General features: G+C 40.3%; 1 protein-coding gene across 3 annotated transcripts in view; it reads left to right on the top strand.

Annotated features, from left to right (window-relative positions):
• Stet (stem cell tumor) overlaps positions 1 to 22,128 on the top strand; it is a 330,475-nt gene that overhangs the window by 208,250 nt on the left and 100,097 nt on the right. For all 3 annotated transcript variants that reach the window (XM_070670576.1, XM_070670575.1, XM_070670577.1), the window contains one exon: positions 19,627 to 19,744. In XM_070670576.1, coding sequence (XP_070526677.1) covers positions 19,627 to 19,744 — 118 coding nt within the window. The remainder of the gene's footprint in view (positions 1 to 19,626; positions 19,745 to 22,128) is intronic.

The raw sequence follows: 22,128 nt of genomic DNA, 5'->3' as shown, positions 1-22,128 counted from the left end.
TACATCTGATGAAGTTACTCGCTTATTCTTTTGCACTTGCCGCATTAATTCTGTGTCAATTAACGCGCAGAAAGAATCTCTTTATCGAAGCATAAAAATTAAATGCAGATATGAAAGTAATTAGGTCGCATTTCGAATTATTATAATAAACGCTCAAGCTAGAATATGAAATGCATTTTCTGCAGCGTTATTATTATTATTATTATTATTATTATTATTATGTTCGAGCATTTTAAATAATTATTTTGATAGCCGGGCGTAATTAATTTTTCCCGTGCACGGTTTAATGTTTCTTTTTGTTTTAACGTCAGCCGTTTGTAGAGAGCTCGCATGTATTACCGTGATTACGACGATTGTTCGATCACACCTTTTGCTTTTCCACCCCCTTTTGTTTGTCCTACCTTTCGCGTTGCTCCGCGCGAATTTTCCCAGCGCCGAATGATTTTCCGCGTGTGCGCGCGTGTTGGCGATACACGGGGCACGGCGGAACGTGTCGACGAAATCGGGCGCGAACTGGCCAAATACCGGAATGTTTTATGAGCGCGTGTTCGCATAAGTACCTCGAGCGACAATGGCGCGATTTCGCGTTTAAACACGCTGGCTCGGGTGGGTTTCGCGGGGTGGCTCGACGCAGGGGAGAGAAATGACAACTAACGAAGTACAGCTTGCTCGGTTGTTCGTTCGCTAGTAACCCTTTTCCGTGCGAGAATCGCGCAGACTGTAGCGATGGCGTATAAAAAAGTTAATCTCGACTTCTAATAACCCCTTTCGCCAATTTATAATTCACAGCTTTTCGTCATGCTCCTCTCGATAAGATTTTCTTCCTGGTTTTCCGCTTTTTTTTTCGTTATTCCTCTTTTCTTGTTTCACGAAAGATAAATATCTCGCGAATTTTCTTACGGCATTTCTACGTCGAGACGGACGATTTTATTAAATATTTATTAAATAAATTCATCGATGCCATTACGCGGTATTAAATGTAACAATTTTTATATTATAAATTGTTGCATTTGATCGAAATGTTTTATGTATATAAAGAGGATAAAAGAAAAAAGACAAAAGAAAAAGAGATAAAGAAAAGGAGATTGTAAAGAGCACTTTAAAAGTTAATTACGATAATGTTCTTTGTTGAAAATTACCGAAGTAAAATTATAAACTCTCGCAAGTTTTTCTATCTTATATCTAAATTTTTATATGCCTCGATAATTGCGTTTTTAACTGTTCGCTTATAATATGCTTATCACAGCTTCACGTTGAAAATGCGGGACGCGTGTGTTCTTTGCGTAAAAAAATTTGTCTTTGCAAACATTCTATTTATTTTGTCCCGCGGATTTTAATAGCGTACAGCCGCGCGACGGTAGTTATCGTTCGCACGATTGCACGATTGCGCATATGACGATGTATCGAGTGGACGATACGCGACGAATTATTTTTTTATTTGGCATGCTTTTTCCATTAAAGCAGTATAAACAGAAAAGCACGTTGAATATATCGATACGATGTAGAATTGCAATCTATGTTTGCCGAAGGTACGCATCAACCCGTGAATATTTATCACTAATTTTTCACGTTGATCATATGCTCCGAACAAATCGACGCTATTCGAAAACGTATATGTTTGCTGTGCATAAACTTATGTATGCTTGATAATCGCGGCAGAGCTTGCGTTTTGAAAATTCCGACGCGATGCGACGGTATATTTAATTCATCTCACGTAAATCTAAAAAAAAAAAAGAACTTACGAGATTTGGCAATGTTTGTGTTATAAAGTTTGTCGATTTTGATTATTTTCCACGTTTTATTTTGACGAGCACCGATATCACGCAGTAACGCAGCTCAAATATAGAACATGGATTAAACATTTGTGTACCTCTCACTTGCAGTTTTTTATTTTTTTAATTCTTTTTTTTCTTACTTCGTATTTTTGTGCTCATTTTTATACATTACAACATGTGTGCAATTATCTCTAAGATCTTTATTCACGTCCGTAATTTGTTTTATCACTCGCAAAACAATTTGCTACAAAAGTATAGTAGAAAATTATATATTTTCGCCTCTTTTTTTTCCTTGGATTTTTTTTCTGGTGTTTGATATATCATCAGCGTCGCATATGCGTATCATAGGAAATAATAAAAAGCCCGGAATCCACCTAATTCGACTTCGTAGAGATTACGTAATGCCACTTTGTCGAGTGGACGCGAATTCTTTTGAAAAATGCTGTTCGCTTGTCATACAGATCGTTACATCGCGGAGCGGTATGAGCTTCAGGAAATCGCGTTCCACATTAAGTCGGAAATTCATTTCGAAAGAATCTTTGCGATAAAAAATTATGGAACCTCCCGTAGACCCCCCCCCCCTCCTTTCAGGAGAGCAAAACTTTTCTTTTCTAAATTTAAATCAACGATTTCATTTCAAATATTACTTCTAGTCTAAAAATCATATATGGTCGATTTCGCAGCTGGCTCTTAATTAATGTACTTTCAACCTGTTATAATTAGTTTAATCAAATCTTTTATTAAGTAACGCGTGATATTCTAGCTTTCGGTGATTAAGCACGAAACTCGTTGCTGCAGGTATTACGTATTATCATCCCGATATTAAAGCAGTGCATCCCTCGAACCCGCCGTTGAGATTAATTCGCTGTATATCCTATCATCTCGCGGGTGTAGCGCGAGTGCCAGCCAAGCATTATTGTCGATCTTGTTGAGTAAGTTCGATCGCGGTTAACTCTCACTCGGCGCCTCTCTCGCTTCTCGCTCTTCGTCTCTCACTTGGTTGTCGAATGAGTTAACGTTCTTTCGGTAAATCAAACACTTCGGCGATGACAGTACTTGACGCTAATCGATCGACACTCTCGAACGAACAAAAGTCACTCGCGAGCGGGCGCCCACTTTCCTTGGCCGCGCAATTTTTCGCGCGGCTGTTGCAGCAACAAGCGGGAGGTTGCATACGTGGGGGACGAAAAAGGAGGCGGCAGGTTGTAACGACGACAGTGGTACAGGTAAATAGAAGAACTCGTCGGTCTCGAACCGGTCTCGAGCTTTCGACGGTGAAGTGCTTTCGAAAAAGCTCTCACCCGTGCTTTTCGAGGGTCGCTGAGTCCGTGTGGAGGAGAGGAAACGGTGAATCGTACAAACCAAGAATGAGAGAGAGAGAGAGAGTGAGAGAGAAAAGGGGAGAGGGGATGGAGCGTACAGAAGAGAGATGTAGAGGGGAAGGACGTGGCACCTAACAAGTGACAATTACCGGCGCTAACGAGCAACGGGACGCCCGTAGTGTATAACCAGCCTCATAGCGGGCTCTGTAGGTCCGCTTCTCGAAGTCCCGAACGCCCTTTACCTCCGTCCCTCTCTGCATGTTTCTCTCTTTCTCTCTCTCTCTCTCTCTCTTTCTCTCACGTTCACCCTCACCCTCGTCCAGCGGCCTTTCTCAAACGTTCGTCCATTGAGAAGCATTCACTGCCGTATGCTGTCAGGTCATCGTCAAAGATCCGAACGAACATCGAGTGCTCGGACGTACTCCCGATCGGATTCTCTACCCTTTCTCTCCGATTCTTCCCTTTGTCCCTCTTTCGGCGCCGGGCGGCGTTCCGGTTTCGCTGATGCACGGCGAAATCTGACACGCTCGCCGCTCCGTGTGTCGCTTCTCAAACTCGTGTTGTTCCTTCCCGTAGTCTTACCCGGCGCAATTTGCGGAGTGATAAAGGTCTCCGGTAAAACAAGTCTTTACGATTGTAATCGAAGGAGAAAGAATTTCGCGTTAGGCGGTAAATCGCGACCCGCAAACAATTTAAAGAACACCAATAATTTTCAATTAATATTTATTATCCTCTCATTTCTTCGCGCTATTTTCTTTGTCCGATCTAAAACTGTCTTTGAGAAGAAATTTGCTCGCGTTAGTGCCGATGTTAATCGACTTTTTCCTTCATTATTATCGCGTAAAACTTGAAAACGCCAAACGGCGGCTGGCTATATACAGGTTTTTACTACTGACGTACACTGTCAGCTGTGAGTCACGGGTATCGACTGAGTTATTCGCGTGCATTTATCGTTTCTATAGCACGCGTAGATGAAATAATACAATACCGCAGGCAAGGACGGTACTCTCCTCCATTAATCTTGCAAATGAATTCAGTCTTTAGTCTTTCATAAGGGAAGTCTACAATTTACGCTAATAACTATTGACTAACCCAACATTGTATATGAAATCGTGCTACTGTCGCTATTTGTTTTACGTTACATTGTTTTATATCACTTATAATTTAAATATTTAATTATATACCTATTCTTGCAATACGAAATTAGGAAAAAAAAAAATATTTAGAACTGCTGAATTAAATATTATATAAATATTAACGTAAATCGTTTCTGCAATTTAACATAATCGTTTGAAAAGTTCAAAGTTTTTGGATTGGTGTAATATTAATTAAAGGGCGCTCTTGCAACTCTTACTCTTGCTCTTGTTAGTACGTGATAAATCTTACATCATATTTATCTGTACAGATATATATCTATATGAGTGAACCATTTGGTCGAATGGAATATTTAGTAAGGTAATAATGCAAGTGGATTATAACTTAGCGCAAGCGAGTAATCCATGATTCGATTCCGGGCTATAGTGGCGAAGCCAGTGGTGATTACGGCTTTCTAAAATTTCCTTCTAACGCTCTCTCAAACAAGCTCTCAGCACCTCGTTATCGCGAATCATGCAAATTGCTACGTACCGCGAGTAAGTCTGATCTGCGAACGCACGTAGGAAGTATTTTCTTAATGAACAGTTTTTTATTAAAAAAAAAAAATTAAAAAAATAATTATTATCTTATTTACTTAAAATTAATCTTATATTATTTCGATGCGCTACACTCGAGTGGCAAAAGTAATTTCGGATAAAGTCCAAAGACGGACATTGGTTTAGAACGTCTAGATATTCGCAGCGTCATTTATTGTTAGCGATATTCGGTACATAACATTCTCGCCATTGAATCAGTGTTGCCGTTCGCCACAAAGTGGAGTTACACCACGCGATCAAGTCTGACTAGCGCAACACTAGCAATCACTACTGACATGACTGGCATTACCCGTTTGTAATTGTCGCGTATATAGATGCAATTAACTATAAAGTACGGTATCTGTCATCTGCGATTACGCTTCGGCTTTTTGGGCGCTAAGCGTTTAATGCTCCGTTCGCGCGAAATATAATTTCTGCGTCGTAATTTTCCTTTTTTTTTTTAATTACAATAATTATTAGCTGACACAAGTGACGCGCGCAAATATGTACGTTTCACGCAAGAAAGAATTTATTTGCATTAAATTAAAGTTATATTATCTCGCGTTAAAAATGAAAGGAAAAAAAAAAACTTTTTTATAATCGAGATTGCCGCGATGTGAGATCATTGAAGACGTTTACGTTAAGGCGCGCGATAAGATTAGCGTCACTCAGACAAAACTGGATTTACCGGATTAAATTAACCATCTCGCGTGTAATTTCGCGCTTGCTAGCTACTTACGCGCACTCCCCTCAGAATTCCGCGGGAGAGGGACGGCGGCTGCCGACCGAGAGTTGCGGGTTTCGAAGGCAAGCAGGGAGCCGGTGCGGCTGCTCTACGCTGCCGTGTACCAAGGATATTGGGCGATACGTCATACGTTGCATAGCTATGCGACCCCAAACGAGCTATTGTTCCTCAACGATGAAGTACTCTCTCGGTCTGCGCCCTGCCTACCCGCGCCATGTATCTCGCGACGTGTCATGTCGGTAATTTTGGAAATTTCGACACGTTGGATTAATTACGGTGCGCGTGCACAGGCTCGCAATTAAGTACAGTTATGATTAGAATTATTATAAACTTCTTCGAATTCGTACAACACGATGAATGACATTTGCGAACGATTTTAACTTACGATCGCGAGTAACTTTGTCTTCGGTAACGTCTAAATATTACGGGTACTGCTTCTTGCGTAACGAGACACCGCTTTTGGACTCTATGACATATTTTTTCATGGTTTAGCGAAGTATATTTTATACGACGTTGTAAAATTTACGAGCGCCGAGCATCAAATGTTATTAAATTTTACGGGGTTAAACCTCTCTCCGCGGATTATTAAGATTCTCATCCCGAGGAGAAACGAGAGAGAGAATACGAGGGGAAGCGATTCTTAGATAGGAAATTGTCGGTTATTAGCCCCGTGCATATATTTAATACACTCTTGTAAACTAATTTTTTAATGGCTTCATGCTAAAATCATTGCGTTATTAGATTTTACTATCTAAATCATATTTGCATATTTAAGTTTTATAAATAAATTAAATGTTCGCCGTTTTAAATTACTGCAGTTTAGCTGCTTTTTAGATTTGTATCTCGCAGCAATTCGTGCGCGAATCCAATAACTTTAAACTGTTTTTTTTACGCTAAATTCTATATTTTTTAATTACAAACTAGAAAAAAAAAATTCGACAAGAATAAACATTGGAGATTAATATCCGTAACGTGCATATAAACATGCAGGAATAATTAGGTCGTGCGCGCCGACGTCACGGTGGTTGAAGGTGTGAGGTTTTGGATAGTGGGTGAGGGATGGGATGCAGGTATACTTAATGCACGGGTGGTTTACCATAGACCCGTACATCATCGGTTGGGTTTACGTCTGCTTAACCGCCTCGGTCATGCCGGTTTCCTCGAATCTAGATGATCCAAGCGCTGCGAATTTCATTGAATTTTCTTTTTTTATTTTATTTTTTTTTTTTTTTACGGTCAACCATAACGCCAGGGTGTAACCATACGCGCGACAAGAACAAAACGATTCCCTTCGACATTATTTTCAGACGTCATCGCGACAAATGTACATCGTTTTCACTTATTCGTTGTTATTAAGAAACGAAAAGCTCTGCCGTTCGATCGACATTACAAAAAGAACGCAATATATTTGGGAATTAAAATTTAATCGATTTCAGTTTCTTTTTACGACGGCTGTCGAATTACGTTATTCGACGCTGGCCATCGCAACAGTAAAAAGAAATTCCGTCGCTTAATGCTAGGTTTAATGTCATCGCGTTTATCGACTTATTGTTATTTTTATAACAAAAGTTAGAATCCGAAAAATATAATCTTCGTAAGATTGAAATACTCTCATGGGAAATTCATTCGCGTTTATAGAACGGGCGCATAATCGAGCGCGGATCTACGGAATTTTTCCAGCACAATTCGTTCATCTGCAATCTCCAGCTGACGTCTTTTACCTTCTTTCTTCTCCCTCTCTGTCTCCCTTTCTCTCTTTGATGCACGGTAAATTTTTATACGTAATAGCGAAAAGTGATTGGATGAATAAAACTATTGCTCAAAGGCATCCTTTGGGATTTCGTTCTTCTTACAAGAAGCGACCTTCCTCCTACACTCGACTGCGTTCCATGTCCAGACAGTATTTGAATATCGCGATATTTGGACGGGGTAGGGAGAGTGGGATAAGGATAATAAGAGGACGCGGAAGATCGAACAAGATAATCGTAAGATCGGCAAAGAACCGACGGAACAGAGGAGATCGGACAGCGTGTGCGCTCTTTGATCCGTTCTCTTTCTCCGCTATTTACGAGGAAAAGCCGAATCATTCGAAAACGGTGAAAAACATGGAAGAATTTCAACGATCTCTCCTCTCCACGCTCGCCCTCTGTTTTGGCTTATTTTCTACAAGAGTGGATGAGCTCCTCGCGATGTATCGCTGCATTCACGTCTTTCGCAGCCGTTCGTTTCGAAATACTCATCGAATTCAAAGGATATCGTGTAGCGAAGAAATGATAAAAGATTAAATTTCGAACTAAAAATTTGATTAGCCCGATAAAAAGTAAATTGAAAGATATAAAATTAAAATACAGCGAGAGGGAGAAATGTAAAAAGTTATCAATTAATGTAACGTACGATATTTCGAATTCATAAGTAACATGAATGCGTTTCAATAATTGATATTTTGAGCTTTATTTCAGATCAAAGTGAACTTTAATCTTCTCTGCAATTAATTTTTTATTGCGTCCCATTAATACAAATTTTCAAATTCATCAATAATGCATGCCCGACGTTATCAAATTCGTATCAATCGTTGCGAGCGCGCATTATCAAAAATATCGTATCGAGTGATCGATGACTAAATTCCAACTTTTACCGAAACGGCAATATTAGTTAACGAATGCAACCGCTGCGTGCTCGTTTATTATGGACGCAATGCATCGAGCCAGTCTCCTCCACCGATACACGCGCGTACTGCTGAATCCTTAAATTCCTCGGACGCGCGCTTGGTCCTTTGATCTTCGTAGCGGCAAGATAGTTTCGAAAAGTTGCCAGGCAGTTGTTTGGCTCTACGAGTTTAGCGTTACGAGTGAAGTATCGGGTCGAGCGAGCGCTAATTAATTCTCGTTTAACGCTCGGTACCCGCTCCCCGGTTTTCGACGCGAAATACTTGCTCACTGGCTGGCCAACAAATGTCGGGTATCTATTTATTTACCTTCAATTTACTTTCCTCCGCCGAGCTTGCAGTAAATATCCCGGTGGAAAAACCCAGCGTCTTAACCGCGTAAAAATTGGATATGTCTGCTTTCTACGAATGATACCGAGATTATTTACTCGCCTTTTTTTTTTTTCTTTTTTCTTTTTTTTTTTTATCATTGCTGTCTAGCAGCGAATATCCCTCGTCCTCTTCATTTTATCTGCGGATCACGTATCGAAGATTCAATCGACTACGAAGGGATATTCTTCGGAATAAAGCAAGCCGCGTTTACATAAGACACGAACATGACAACGTCAACGAAGAAGAAACGAGGTCGGAGCTCAACTCTGATAACTTTTTTTTTTTTTTTTTTTTTTTTATTCGTCTGCTGTCGATCGATAAAATATTATCTGCGTCTAACAATGCATCTCGATACTCTGGTGGATATCGCTTCATTATTTCCATCGCAAATTCAATCCGTCATTTTCAATTTGCGATAATTTGATTTGCGATGAAGTTCACATGAAGCAAACAGATAAAACACAGTCGAGCAACGATAAACTGCTCGTTCTTGATTATTTACTTTTTGCTATTCAGGGGGTTTGAAAGCTTTTCTGCGAGTTCCGTTCGATTTTCTAATTCAGTGCGTTTATATGAAAACATTGACGGAAAACCCGATCGCGTCCAAGCTCGTCAAACACTAATAACTTTCTCGATATTTATCTTTTTCTGTCTCATCAATCGATGTATAAAGTATAACAAGTTTTATTTCTACGCTTATTCGCCTCGCAGCTCTCTTCGTTTGTCGCGCGCATTGATTTTTCACACAAATATACGCCAATTATTTCCCAACGAGATGCGCCAGGGCGCTACGTTTACTCCCAACTTTTCCGGATTTTCGTGCTTATTAAATTTTAACAAAATATTTTTTTTACATACTCGCCCGTATATTCGTTCACTTAATCATCCACCTCGAATATCTCATTCTCTCTAGTTATCTAACCATCCAACCGCGCGTTCTTTTTTTCCGCTTAGCCCCCCGCTCTTGAGCGAGGAAACGATTTCCGCTCGCGACGGCGTTAGAATAGATTCGGCGAGATTAGGCAGGGAGAGACACCAATAGGATTTACCCGGGAGAGAGTGCTCGCGAAGCGCGAGGATGAAGAGGGGCAGGATGCGAAAAACGTGACGGCAAGAAGCGGTGAACGCGAGGGAAGGGAGCGGGTGCCGTATGTAGTGAGCTTTTTTACGAGCAGCGCTGAGAAGCGAAGTACGTTTACGAGCTTATGGCTCGACGTGCGCCGAGCGTCGGCGACTGTTGGCGACGAGAGCACAGGCGACAATGTCCGTAGTCCAAGCACGCATCCTTACCTGCCAGAAGTCAATTTCCTCCTGCGAGGAAGGTCCCGTCTCCGGCGATTCCTCGTCCCCTGGGACGAGCCTGCCTTCGTCTTCGTTGTCCTCCTGTCCTCGAAGAACCACCGCCGGTACTTTCTTCCTTCCCCTTCGCAATGTTTCCCGGTGACTTCGCAACTTTTTCCTCGTCGTGAGCTTTCATCGTTTGTCGGCTTAATAAAATTCGGCAGCGACGGGGCCGCGGGTTCCGTTTTTAGGCGAAAATTGGGGAGCTTTAGGCGGCTTTCCGCGACGGCAATTGACGCGGATTTCCGGACGCGTGTACGGTAACAGCCACGTGGAAAGCGTACGCGTGAAAACAACTCGACGCGCGATATACTAAACTTTCCATTACGCTGTTATAAATTCGGAATATTTAAAGCTTTAAAAAAAATTTGTTGCAAATTTGGTTAAAAGATATTTATATCGCATTGGTGTACGTATTTATGTAAATCGTAAAAATTTCTGCAGCTTGCGCTTTTATATTTAAAGAGAAAGTTATATTTCTTAGCGGTGAAGCAATTCGTTGTTTTTATTTTAATGCAAACGCTTTGCCTTTGGATTCAGCTTGTTCTTTTTTTTTTTTTATTTTTTTATTTTCTTCTTCATTTATTTCCTCTTATTTTTCTCTCTCAGAAGTAATGCAATCCCTCCAGTATTCTATTACTAATATTTGAAATTAGACCTTATTTCCTCGAATTTATCTCCCAATTAGAGCGCTATCGCGTTCCGCGACTTTACAGTTGCTTGGACGAGAATTCCCCCGTTTCCCCAACGGGCACGAAACCGTCGTGGCTCTACCGTCGCTGCCGTTTGATTTATCGCGAAATTTGCCCCGCACTCCCGCGAGGGATGTCGGCTCGGGACGACGTCGGCGGATGCTCTCGTGTGGATTCCTAATAATCTAATATGCCGCGACCTGAGCGCAATTTCATGCCTCCTCGGTCACGTGTGCCGCCGGTACTCCCACCGTATCCGTGTGTGTGTGATCTGAGAGTGTCGTATTTACCCTCCGCTCTTCCGCCGTTCCTCCCTCGCGCCGTCTAAATCCCCGCGTCTTCCACGTTTGCAACTGACGGACCGGTTACCCGGATGATCATAGTGACCGCCGGTGACTGGAAATCCAATAACGGATTAAATTCTCCCGGCGGCGACGCAACTCGCGTATCCGTTCGTATGGAAAACACACGATTCATTGAAAATTTAATTCAAGTTTTGCCGAATAATATATATTTAGGTGACGAGTGTCATCCGTCGTCTGATTTCGTTTTATAATTTGATAAGCCTGTTCCGTTAATTTAAATTCATCGAGGCTTCTCCCTGCGTTAAAATTGAGAATTAAATATACGTACAGATTGCGCCAATAATATCTTTTCTTTTTTTTCTATAAATAAATTAGTAACGATAAACGCGCTTGGAATTAAAAAATTAATTCCTTGTTCCGAATCTCTGAATTGAGTAAGTCAAGAGCGAAGTCTATTGAGTCACATTTTCGCCCGCAATCACGCGGACTCTTTCCCGATTCGACGCGCGTCGCGGAGCATTAAACGAACATGTATAACGCGGTGGATACGAGCCTCCTACCGCTTCACTCTGATCGGCTTTTATGCGCTTTACATGCACGGCGCGATAGGTATCCGCGTGCACGGCCCGCCGCGCGTTAGACGCCTTCCATATTCTATTCTATTCTGTCAGTACGAGATACCCAATCTGCAGCTGCACGCGAGCGTGCACGATCGACCGAGAACTCGATTTCGTTTCTCGCTTTTGATCGTTTACATCAGCGGGAATTTTTCTCCAGGAGAGCGCATAATCGTCGTCGAGACTTTTACTTATTTTGAGAGGACTAAAAAAAAAAAAAGCTACAATCAATCGATAACTTTCTTCATGTTACACGGTGTTTTTTAATTGCAATAAATGTGAAAAATTTAGCTTTTATTTGTTCGCGTGCATAAAAGCTGATGTCTTATACTACTCGTAAAATAAAAAATTTGAATCGCTTTTTTTTTCTTTGCGACCGATTTCTTTTTACGCGATATTAATGAAAGATATTAATTCAATTCAATTTCTTCTTTGTTTATCGGAAAATTATCCGATTATCTCTGTGAACTCTTTGCGGTGTTCATAGATTCCCATCTCTAAGAATTTTTCTCTCGCATTAGAAATAGGATAGAGTAGGTAAGCGGAGAATATGAAGCTCGTATATACGTATCCCGAAAGAGGGGGCGGGGGGAGGAATACGCTTGAGCGATTTTTACAAAGGAACAAGCTTAACCGGAGCCACTCGATCCAATCTTTCCGGATATCAAGTTGTTCCAAGAAATACTTTCTCATTTTACGTCGGATAATAACGCGGAATACATCCGCGCGATATATTGCACGGCGCCGCGCCGGGAAAACACGATACGCGCTAAAAAGAGGAAGTCGCGTAGAAAATTATTTATTCGCACTTTACTCACATTCATAATTTTGTTTGTATTGCTGCTGCGCGCGCGATAAATAGCATTTTAATCTTGCCGCAACAATATGCGCGACATAGCCGGTTGTTATCACGCTGAAATTATTTACTCGTGCGTTTTACGCGTTTCCCAGAGCTGCTTTCGCAGCGCGCAGCTTCTTTCACATGCAGCGCGTACGATATTAATAATCCCTTTATAACATTATCTCCGACAGGGACAAAAACATTTCGAAATCTCGTGTCGGGCAATTTGCTACTTTTTATATTAGCTCGAAAATTATTTAATGGCTTTTGTTACGATTTACCATCGCGACTTTTTAGACGATCATTTTTCACAGCGAAATTTAGCACAGAGATAACGTGAGCTTTGACTGCTGTTTTTTTTTTTTTTAATTAAGTAAATGACTAATATTTTTAAAACGTTTATTCGTCACGTACGGCGTAATATTGGCATCTCGATTTTGCTACTGCAACGACATGCTTTCGGATTAACAGAAAAGCGCGCGCGCAGTCACGAGAGGGGAAAAAAAAATTTTCGGTGAGCGCACGCGAAGTTTTCAAAAGTTTGCGTCGACTCATCGCGGGACCCTTAACTTCCCGAGCTGTAATAACTTATGAAATGAACTTCTAAAGAATTCATTTGATTCGGCTTCGTGACTTCGCGTGATATTACTCCCGCAGTAAGATTAAAGCGATATTAACACGACAGCAACGCAGCGAGGAACACGCGATGTCCAGTGCCAGCGATAGATCGCCCTTTCGCTGCGCCCTTAACTTCCCGCCGAGCTTTATACTATTTTGACAAGACGTACTCGCGAAGCTCGCGCGCAACGACCTCGCGCGATGCTTTTAATTGGTGTTACTCAAAGTGGAGCGTACGTGTCTCGGAGGGACGTTCTTTGGCTCACGCACGTAAACGTCCGCGACGGCGTTGCGTTAACTGAAAATTTTGTCTAGCACGCGCGGAAGGGAATTATAAATGTTTCGGCTTCAACTTTTTAACAATTACGGTTAATTGCAACGCGGGCCGGGTAATATATTTCTTTTGAGGCCGAGTGAAAATAATCTTTTAGCGGGTGTTTACAGCACTCGCGTGGCGCAATAAGGAAGTTTCGCGATTACTCAAAAGAGCCGGAGGAACACATCGCTCCTTGTCCGCTTAGTAATTAGGGATGATAGTTCGGCAAGATAGTTAAGATCGTTACCCTCTTACTTTAGCCGTTTCCGATGTGGGTCAGTTTCTTACTTCTCCCGTCCGGGCGACTTTGCGGAGAGAAGACGCCTCGTGGAAAACTTGCAGAACCAATTTGATAATATCGTTGCTCTCTCGCGCTTCGCCGTTGCTCCCCCATGGCGCTATAACTGTAGAAACAATAAAATTACACGTATACGCGCGCACACGTGCGCGGGCACATATGCGTGTGGACGTGGAGTAGCGAGACGCGCCGGCGAAGCTCCTGGGACAACCTCGCCGCCCGTCGTAACCGTTTTTCCGTCTTCCGTCTTCGAGGCTCGCGACGGACAGAGACGCCACGCTGACGCTGAGAAATAGGAAAAGTCACTTTTCTACGTTCCTCTAGGGCCGCTCAACCGCCACGACACGTGCGATCCAAATAGGGGGGGGATATTGTTTCCGAGATAAATCTGTAATTCTTAACATAAATGTATCCGAGTTCAGAAAGGGAGGAAGGAAAAAAAAAGCACAGACATACGCGTTGTCCACGTTATCGTGATATATTATACGTAGTCGAGAATAACGAAATTGTATTTTTTTCCGGCCAGAGTAACGTGTTTAAAAATAATTTTTGCGGATAATCTGGTATTTACAGAAACATTTTATACATTCGAGTTGACAATGACTAAAGAGACGCAATTGAATTTTTTAGCGGCGCCGTCCCCCGTCGGCCATCAGAGTAAATGTATTCGAGAAACATTACATTACGAAAGTGGTATGCCGGGAAAACTCTTTAAAAGAAGTGACAAATGGATGCGTTGCGATCTATGAATATTCATCATGTCAGTGCGCGGATAACGCGGATGGCGGAACAATGTTTCATTCTTCAAAAGTACATCGCGTCAACGATGAGATGTGGAACTATGTTAGAGATATTTTGTTGAATTCGATTCGCGAAACCCGCGTGTGCCAATCGGGCTGCAAATCGCTTATCTATTTCGCTCGTTGAAAGCACAATCGAACGCGATACGATTTCGTTACGGATTGATGTGACGTACACGTAACAGTAATAGGATGTAACAATAGCAAATTTAATATATCTCACATAGATTTAAAAAGATTTATCTTTAACATTTACATTATTGTTACATGCATTTTATGAAAGTTTAGCGATTTTATTGTAGATTTAAATATAGTGTTTTAACGGAGGCATAATTTTTGAAGGCTGCTTACGATGTACCACTTTAATAAAAATTAGAAATAATTTTTGCGCGATACTAAGATGGAGCAAGGGGGGAGGGGGGGGGAGAGAGGAAGGGGTTCTCTTTTAATTCTTATGACGCAAGTTACTCGAAGAAAGATGCAGGAGCTTATGAAGCGTTTGTAGGTTGTGTAATTTCGAGTTTAGAAAATTAAAGTACACCATGTCTCCTCTTTGCTTTATAACTCCATAATAATTTCATAATTAATTTTGTTTCTACTTGTTCTTACACAGTAATTATTGGATCGGGCCGGGTAGTAGCTCGTCGAGATCTTTAGGATGCCTTAATCACATTTATTAGACCCTGAAAATTCAAGGAGCGTATAAAATTCATACTGGAACTTGGGCGGGAACAACTCGGCGGAACTTCTTGATAAAGATAGCGCCGCTTCCTCGCTGCAATTTCCATAACTGGCAATTTTTAGCGGGCTCGAACGCGCCGACTTATTCTTAACCGCGCGCGCTAATTACTCCGGATAAAGTAGACGGGTCTCTTTCTCCGAGTACGAGTAAATTATTCACTCGATCATGGACTCTAGATTATTTCTCCGTTTTTATTTTATTTTATTTTTGTTTTTCTTTTTTCGTTTTTTTATTTTTTTTTTTATTTTTTTTTTGTCGCGTTCATTCATAATTAAGACGCCAAAATTGAATACCGGTCCGATATAAACACGTAATAGGTTCTCGTTATACGCGGTCGCCGTGTTTTTTTCCGAAATACTCTCGGTTCACCTCGACACACTTCGGTGCATTCAATCAATTCGGCGCGGCTCGTTTGCAATTCTGTAGGCTAACAGACGGGCCTCGATACACCCCGCTAGTGCAATTAATCAGCATCCTTGAAACGGCTTTCTTTCTCTTTCTCTCGAACATATTTCGGTCCCTCACTCGTCCTTTTCGTTTTTCTATTTTTACGTCTCTCTTTCTGTTTTTCCTCGTTCGACCTACGAGCAGCAGGCGTCGAGCGTGCGCTTAACCACCTGTACTTCGAGTCGATGTTTCATACGCAGACGACCCCTTTCTCGACCTGTTTCCTTGAACCCTGGTATATCAGTCATATCGCTAATTGGAAATCGCTTCTGCGATCTACAATGTCTCGCGAGGTATACTAGCAATTAAATGTGCGTTTACCGCGAACCGTCAACCATGTCAAACTTTTGCATTAGAAGAAAAGTTTCCGGTCTCTCTCTTTTTCTTTTTCTCTTACTTTTTATTACTATTATTATTATTATTTTTTTTTTTTTTGTTAATAGAAGATGGCATTCGTTATTTGGTTGCAACGTAGCGCGAGTACTCTTAAATATATATAATATACGTATCTTATGAAATTTGCAGTTTAATTTAATTGGTTTTTTCTTTTTTTAAACTTTAGAATAATATAATTATATCTCTAGAAATATGATTACATTGTTGTCGTAATTTTATTATTTATTACTTATTATTTTATTTATTCACAATAAGAAAATCTTCTCTTTTTACATCTTCTTTTGTCGTACTTTGAAGTTAACTTTTAGTTTAAAAAGATTTAATTTGCGTGAAGAGTAAAAGAAGTTAGCGCAAGTTTAACGCTTTATCATCACGAATGTCGTCATTGGATTTGCATGGAATTATTATAAAGAGAGATTTGTTCGAACACGACGGATCTTCTTTAAACACAATTTTCGGCAATAAATTGTGTGCTTATGGTTCGATAACGAACTTCCATTAGTTCGAGATAGGCCAATTAAAAAGAGTTAATGCGTGAGCATTAAAGTATAAAGGTAAATCATACAATATATTTATATATAATATACATATATGTATATGTATATTTTTCTTCACAAGAGGATGCAACACATAAACTTTGTGATATGCGTGTCATGCAATAGGTTTCCGCGCTGATGCCTTTTAATTGGCGCGGATGTCGTCGCGATTATACGAAAATAAAATTCTCATTATAAGCACAGATTTCCATTAGCTGGAACCGTTTGTAATGAACGTTTATTAGAGCTTGAATAATATGACGATGTAAACATATACGTTCGATGTTTTATGTATTTTATGCTTACTTTTTTCGCAACGTTGGTAATTTATGCTCGTGATATTTTACAACTGCCGTGGGATATATTAACATTTTATCAATGTCGCAGTAGAATCAATAAACGGAAATTTGTAAAATAAAGCCGATATAAACGAAGCAATGTTTTTCCTCGCTTAAATTACGATTTTAACAGATAAGTTTTTTTTTCAAAAATGATTTGTGTCTACTTGATATTAAAATATTATGATAGGAGTTATACGTATAGTTTTAATTTCTCGTTACGTCAAATATAAATTTAAGAAGTAATATGGCAAATAAATATTTCATATTTTTAGACAAACTTAATTTAACCACACTGTTTATCTTAACGTATTAAAAATCAATTATAAACTATTCCTAATAGAAACAAATTTAACCGTGTTAAGGATCGATAATTATATTTCTACATTAACGAGTTTAAATTTCTGTTAGATACTTTCTTTCTTTTTTTTTTTTTTTACGTTAACACGTCGTGTAAAATGTCACGAGTGCTATTATACCTTAAACTAAATCGCCGATCAATCCGGTCGCGGTGCTCGTGGGCGCCGTCCGTCATCTAAGTACCTGCACCGCGAGTACTCGGCGTGCACGAGTATTCACCATCCGCACGTGTATCTCGAAATCAACCGGGAAGCGAACCGAAACGTTGGCGGTGCGGTCGCGACGGAGGCGCACGCGCCAGCAGATAGTGGGAGACGGGGGATGGTTTATCTCCCCGGCGCCATAAACGTTGCAGATATTATGGATAGTGGACTGAGTTACGGGCCAATATTTCTTCGTAATTATTCTACGCTCCTACGTAACGGGAGAGATAGCATCGCGGAGAGGAGCCAGGTATAAGGGCGCTTACACCGCACCACCGCACCGGCTTCCTCTCGGGTCGTTGAGCCGCCCTCCCTTCGCGCCGTGTCCGAATTTAGATCCTGTTTTTTATTACCATCCTCGTACGTGATATCGGATTTTTTTTTCTTCATTTTTTTTTCTTTCTTCCTACGACGCTCGCGATCAACGTAGTCGATTTATCGATGTCGTTTGTATCCTTAACCGACGGCCTCGTCTCGCGCGCACATTGTTTTATCTATCCCGCCGTCGTTGACCGCCGAAGAGAAAGCGAGATAAAAGAAATTAACGCGCAAGTTCGTTGCTACGTAATTTGTTTATTTTTGTATATGAGCGCCTGCAATTATCACACTGGGTAGCAGTTCGATTTTTTTATGATACGTTTGCGCATTTCTTTTTTTTTATTCACGTATATAAAGCTTATTGTTAGTCTGCAAGAAAATCAAATCAATGATGATTTGATGGTCTTATAAAAAAATTTAGAAAACGGGATCGATTGCCGGGGAATAACAACTGACATTCGTATGCAAAGAGTCTTTCATCGCCACTTATCGAAAGAATTTTCCGGCGGTGCTTCCGCCAGGCGTTCATTCGTAACGAAAGTCGTAAATGAGGAGAAAAGAATACTTCAAGATAATGAAGGCTATGGATAGCAAGGAGTTTGTTCGTAATTGTTAGCAAAAATGTTTTTCTTTTCTTCGGGGATCGATCGGCGAAGGAGGTTCGCCGAAGTTAATTTCTCATTATTTCGCTACCCCTGGCGACGATTAACGAGGCGCTCTGTAGGAACTAAAATTATTACTGAACTCAGACGATTAGGTTCAAAAATGCTCTTCAGAACCTCTCTGGATTTTCCTAAGTCGCAGATCTCTGTGACTTTTATTTTAATTGTCGGTTTTGAAATAATTACACGAATCGCATGGTCGAATTTTGTTATTGTATTTTCTTTAACGAACAGATTAGTAATTCTTAATTAATTAGTGACCGATGTTGGTCATCCGCGAACGCCGAATTTCGAAAGCTGACAGGTTTTTGTTTAATTGCACGAATGCAGCTCGTTACTGCGACGGGACGTTTACCGATTACGTGCGCGTCTAACTCCGGATATTCACCTGTTGTCAGATGCAACACGAAATTGCGGCAACAATAGCGGCCGCGAACCAACTGACGTTGTTATCAATGAAAAGACGCTTTCCAAAACGTTAACGTAACTTTGTTGTTCTCTCGTTTGCTTTGCACGTTATTATCAATTGATGGAACAATAGAATAATCCGAACTGATGTATTTCTGAACATGAACAATTACTTTTTTTTTTCTTTCCTTTTTAATTTTATTTTATCGTTATCTTACATTTATTTGCCGAGTAAATCGCTTTAATGGTCGTCAACGCTGGACAATAGATTAATCAGGGTCCTTTTTTCGGCTTACTTGTATTTCGTGCAGTGTAATAAAATACGCGATGACTACCGCAGTCGTTCAATTTGAAAGCTTTTTTGGAAGAGTAAAAATTATTTAGATAAATGTCGGTCGAGCAATTTAGATAAACTGGTAAATATATAAATCTCTTTGTGGGAATGATCGCGTTTGCATTGAATACGTGGATTTGTTATTTTTATTTATTCATTTATTTTTATTTTTTTTAATGTACAGCGCATGCAAACGAAGTCGTTTCGCAAAGTTCGGCTCAAAAGATTCGATTGCACGCGGTGCGGGTTATTTATATTTTTTTTTTCCGTGTTAAACATTTCCCAAAATACTGTGGCGAAGTTTAATTGGATATATTCGATCGCATTTGTATCAGCAGACCGCCACGGGAATAGCATACGTAACGCGTTATTATGAGTTTTGCGAAAAATACGTTCTTCGATAAATATTATTTACTCTTCTTTTTTTTATGTTTTACAATTCACATAATGTATGCAGATGTTTTTGCACATTGTATTTCATTATTATGTTATTTCTGTGTTTTAGGATGGTCCGCATGATCGGCGATGAATTCCTCACGGAGGAGCGGGACCGAAAATATTACGCCGATCACTATACATGCTGCCCACCACCTCTCTTCATCATTCTCATCACCCTCGTCGAGGTAAGTAGATTGAGTTATTTTACCTCGTAACGAACATGGCGCGTTAGGTAATTCCCATGCTCTACCTGTTTTCTGCTCTTTGATCCTCCCGCTCTCGTCGTGATTAATACGATTTTTAACGAAATTATTTATACGCGCCCGTGTAAATGGCAGCTATGGCGTACTTATTAATCTGCGCCGTTTTCTTAAATATTTTACCCACGGCCATTCGTTGGCTTTGATGTAATTTATTCGCTGCCAAATCTATTATAATGGTCGAGAATATGAAGCTTATAATTCATAACGAGTCTAGGAATATTCTCCGTTTGGCTTGTAAATTTCTTATATATTATACCTACGTTTATTTTGCGAGTGGGGAGGGAGGGAGCGTTTTTAATTAAGAAAAAATGCGAAGACACTTATAACATTCAAATCTTTATGCCAGGTATACCTTTTGCAATTTTACGAATATTCTTTCCTTACGTACATATTATCGCTTTTAATTGCTTAGTGTGCATTAATTGCAAGAATCTTCATTTCCCCAACGCTCCGGATTCTCATTTCTTATATGCGTATGATATCGCATTACGTGATCAAAGATCACAGTTTGCCCGGAGGCAGCGGGTCTAATATTCTTTGTGCGGTCAAAAGAGTTAACTGCGCTTGCAAAAGAAGTCACGCACGCACGCTCGCTGCGTTGTCGTTCTCGATTATTTTCTACATTTTTCCTACGACGAATAAGCGAAGTAATTGTTTTTCGTTTGTAGCACACGCGCTTAGATATTATGCGTGCTTACGTTATCTTTTCTCTTTGATCCTTTGACTAATACCCGTTTTGAGATTATTTTTTTATTATTAATTTTCTTTTTCTTTTCTTTTTACGTCCTCGCGCGTACTAATGACCGTCCTTTCATACCCCTCCCTTTTCTTTTTTACTTTTCCTCCTCCCTGTGACACGCGCGGCGTAAAGATCTTTGGAACAGATTTATTCTGCCGGGCGACCTCGTTAGGTGATTTTAATCTTCCGTAAAGTAATTCGATACTCGTAAGCCACCCCTCGTTAAAAGCGCGCTCCGATACGGACATCTTGCGCAATAATGCTAATTAAAATTGCGTCAAGTTATTATGTCACGGCTTGAGTGTTCGATGGTACTGTTATAAATATTGATTTAATAGAGACAGAGCCGCGACGTCAAAGAACCGACGGGCGCGCACCACGCATTTCGGGTCATTATAATAAAAGCGCACTCACGCGCGGATCTTTCCTCTAAATTATTTTTGTTAGATTCTGCAGGTCATCAGGAATATAATGAATACACATAATTACTTTGCCCTCATATTATGGTCCCGCGCACGGTAAAATTTTAATGAAAACTGCATTATAGGAACGTTTATATATTGAGCGTTTCGGTAGCGTGGAAAATGAAGTGATTATATTTTTAAATGAGCTCGATACAGCGGTACAAACCGTGGCGCGATTTTATTTATTATGACACGCGCGAGCTTTCGTATGTTTGGATGTTGCCGATTCGTCACTTCTCGACTTTCCCCTGATTTTTTAAACGTCGATGCACAACGATAAAGTTTGTGAAAAATTATGCAAATCGCGAATACAGCACAATAGCTCTTTTTTTTTTTTTTTTTAATACACCGTGCGATACGACCGTTTCTTCAGCTTTTTGTTATCCCGTTCACCTGTTTCAACGCCCGATAAACACGAAGACAATGTATTTGTCTTTTATAATGAGCGACTTGTGCCCGAGTTGCAAAGTTACGCATGATAATGTCCCTTTGAGGATCGAAAGCGCGGTAACCATGTTTAATAAATTTTTAATGATCACAGCTTGTGAATAATTTACGCGTGGACGACAACGCGCGACGTTGGCCGCGAACAACGTTCTCGAAATTCAAATCTGAAGCTCACAATACCATTATTAATATCTCCGGCCGGAATTACGCGCTCTTACTCGCGTGTGTTCGTCGTCAGCAATATATATTCGCCGTTATAATAATAAAATTAACTCGAGCGTAACTAATGTCAAGCGGGGACGAGTAAAACGCAAGAGGAATAAAAATATTACAATGGAAAATTTTTTGTCGTATTGCCTTGTACAATTTATGCAGGGCGTAATTTAGAATAAAATTACGCAAGGCGAACTGTGTGTATAATGTTGACGGATAGATTTTATGACGGCTGTCCGAGCTAATCCCTTTTATTTTGTCATGTTATATTTGAAAGAAAAAGACCTCAAAATTAAAAACCATTATCCTTTAATTAAAATAAAGAGAAGTCGGGTGTCTTTGTAATGCAAATGCAAAAGAGCAAAATAACAGATAATTCGCGAAAAGCGTCGACTACAAAGATATTCAATATTGAAAATCACGCAAAAATTATAACGAATTAT

The sequence above is a fragment of the Cardiocondyla obscurior genome, linkage group LG21 (genome assembly GCF_019399895.1).
Source record: "Cardiocondyla obscurior isolate alpha-2009 linkage group LG21, Cobs3.1, whole genome shotgun sequence".
NCBI classification, from domain to species: domain Eukaryota; kingdom Metazoa; phylum Arthropoda; class Insecta; order Hymenoptera; family Formicidae; genus Cardiocondyla; species Cardiocondyla obscurior.
The sequence above is the reverse complement of the archived record's forward strand: the minus strand, read 5'-3'. Positions and strand labels throughout refer to the sequence as shown.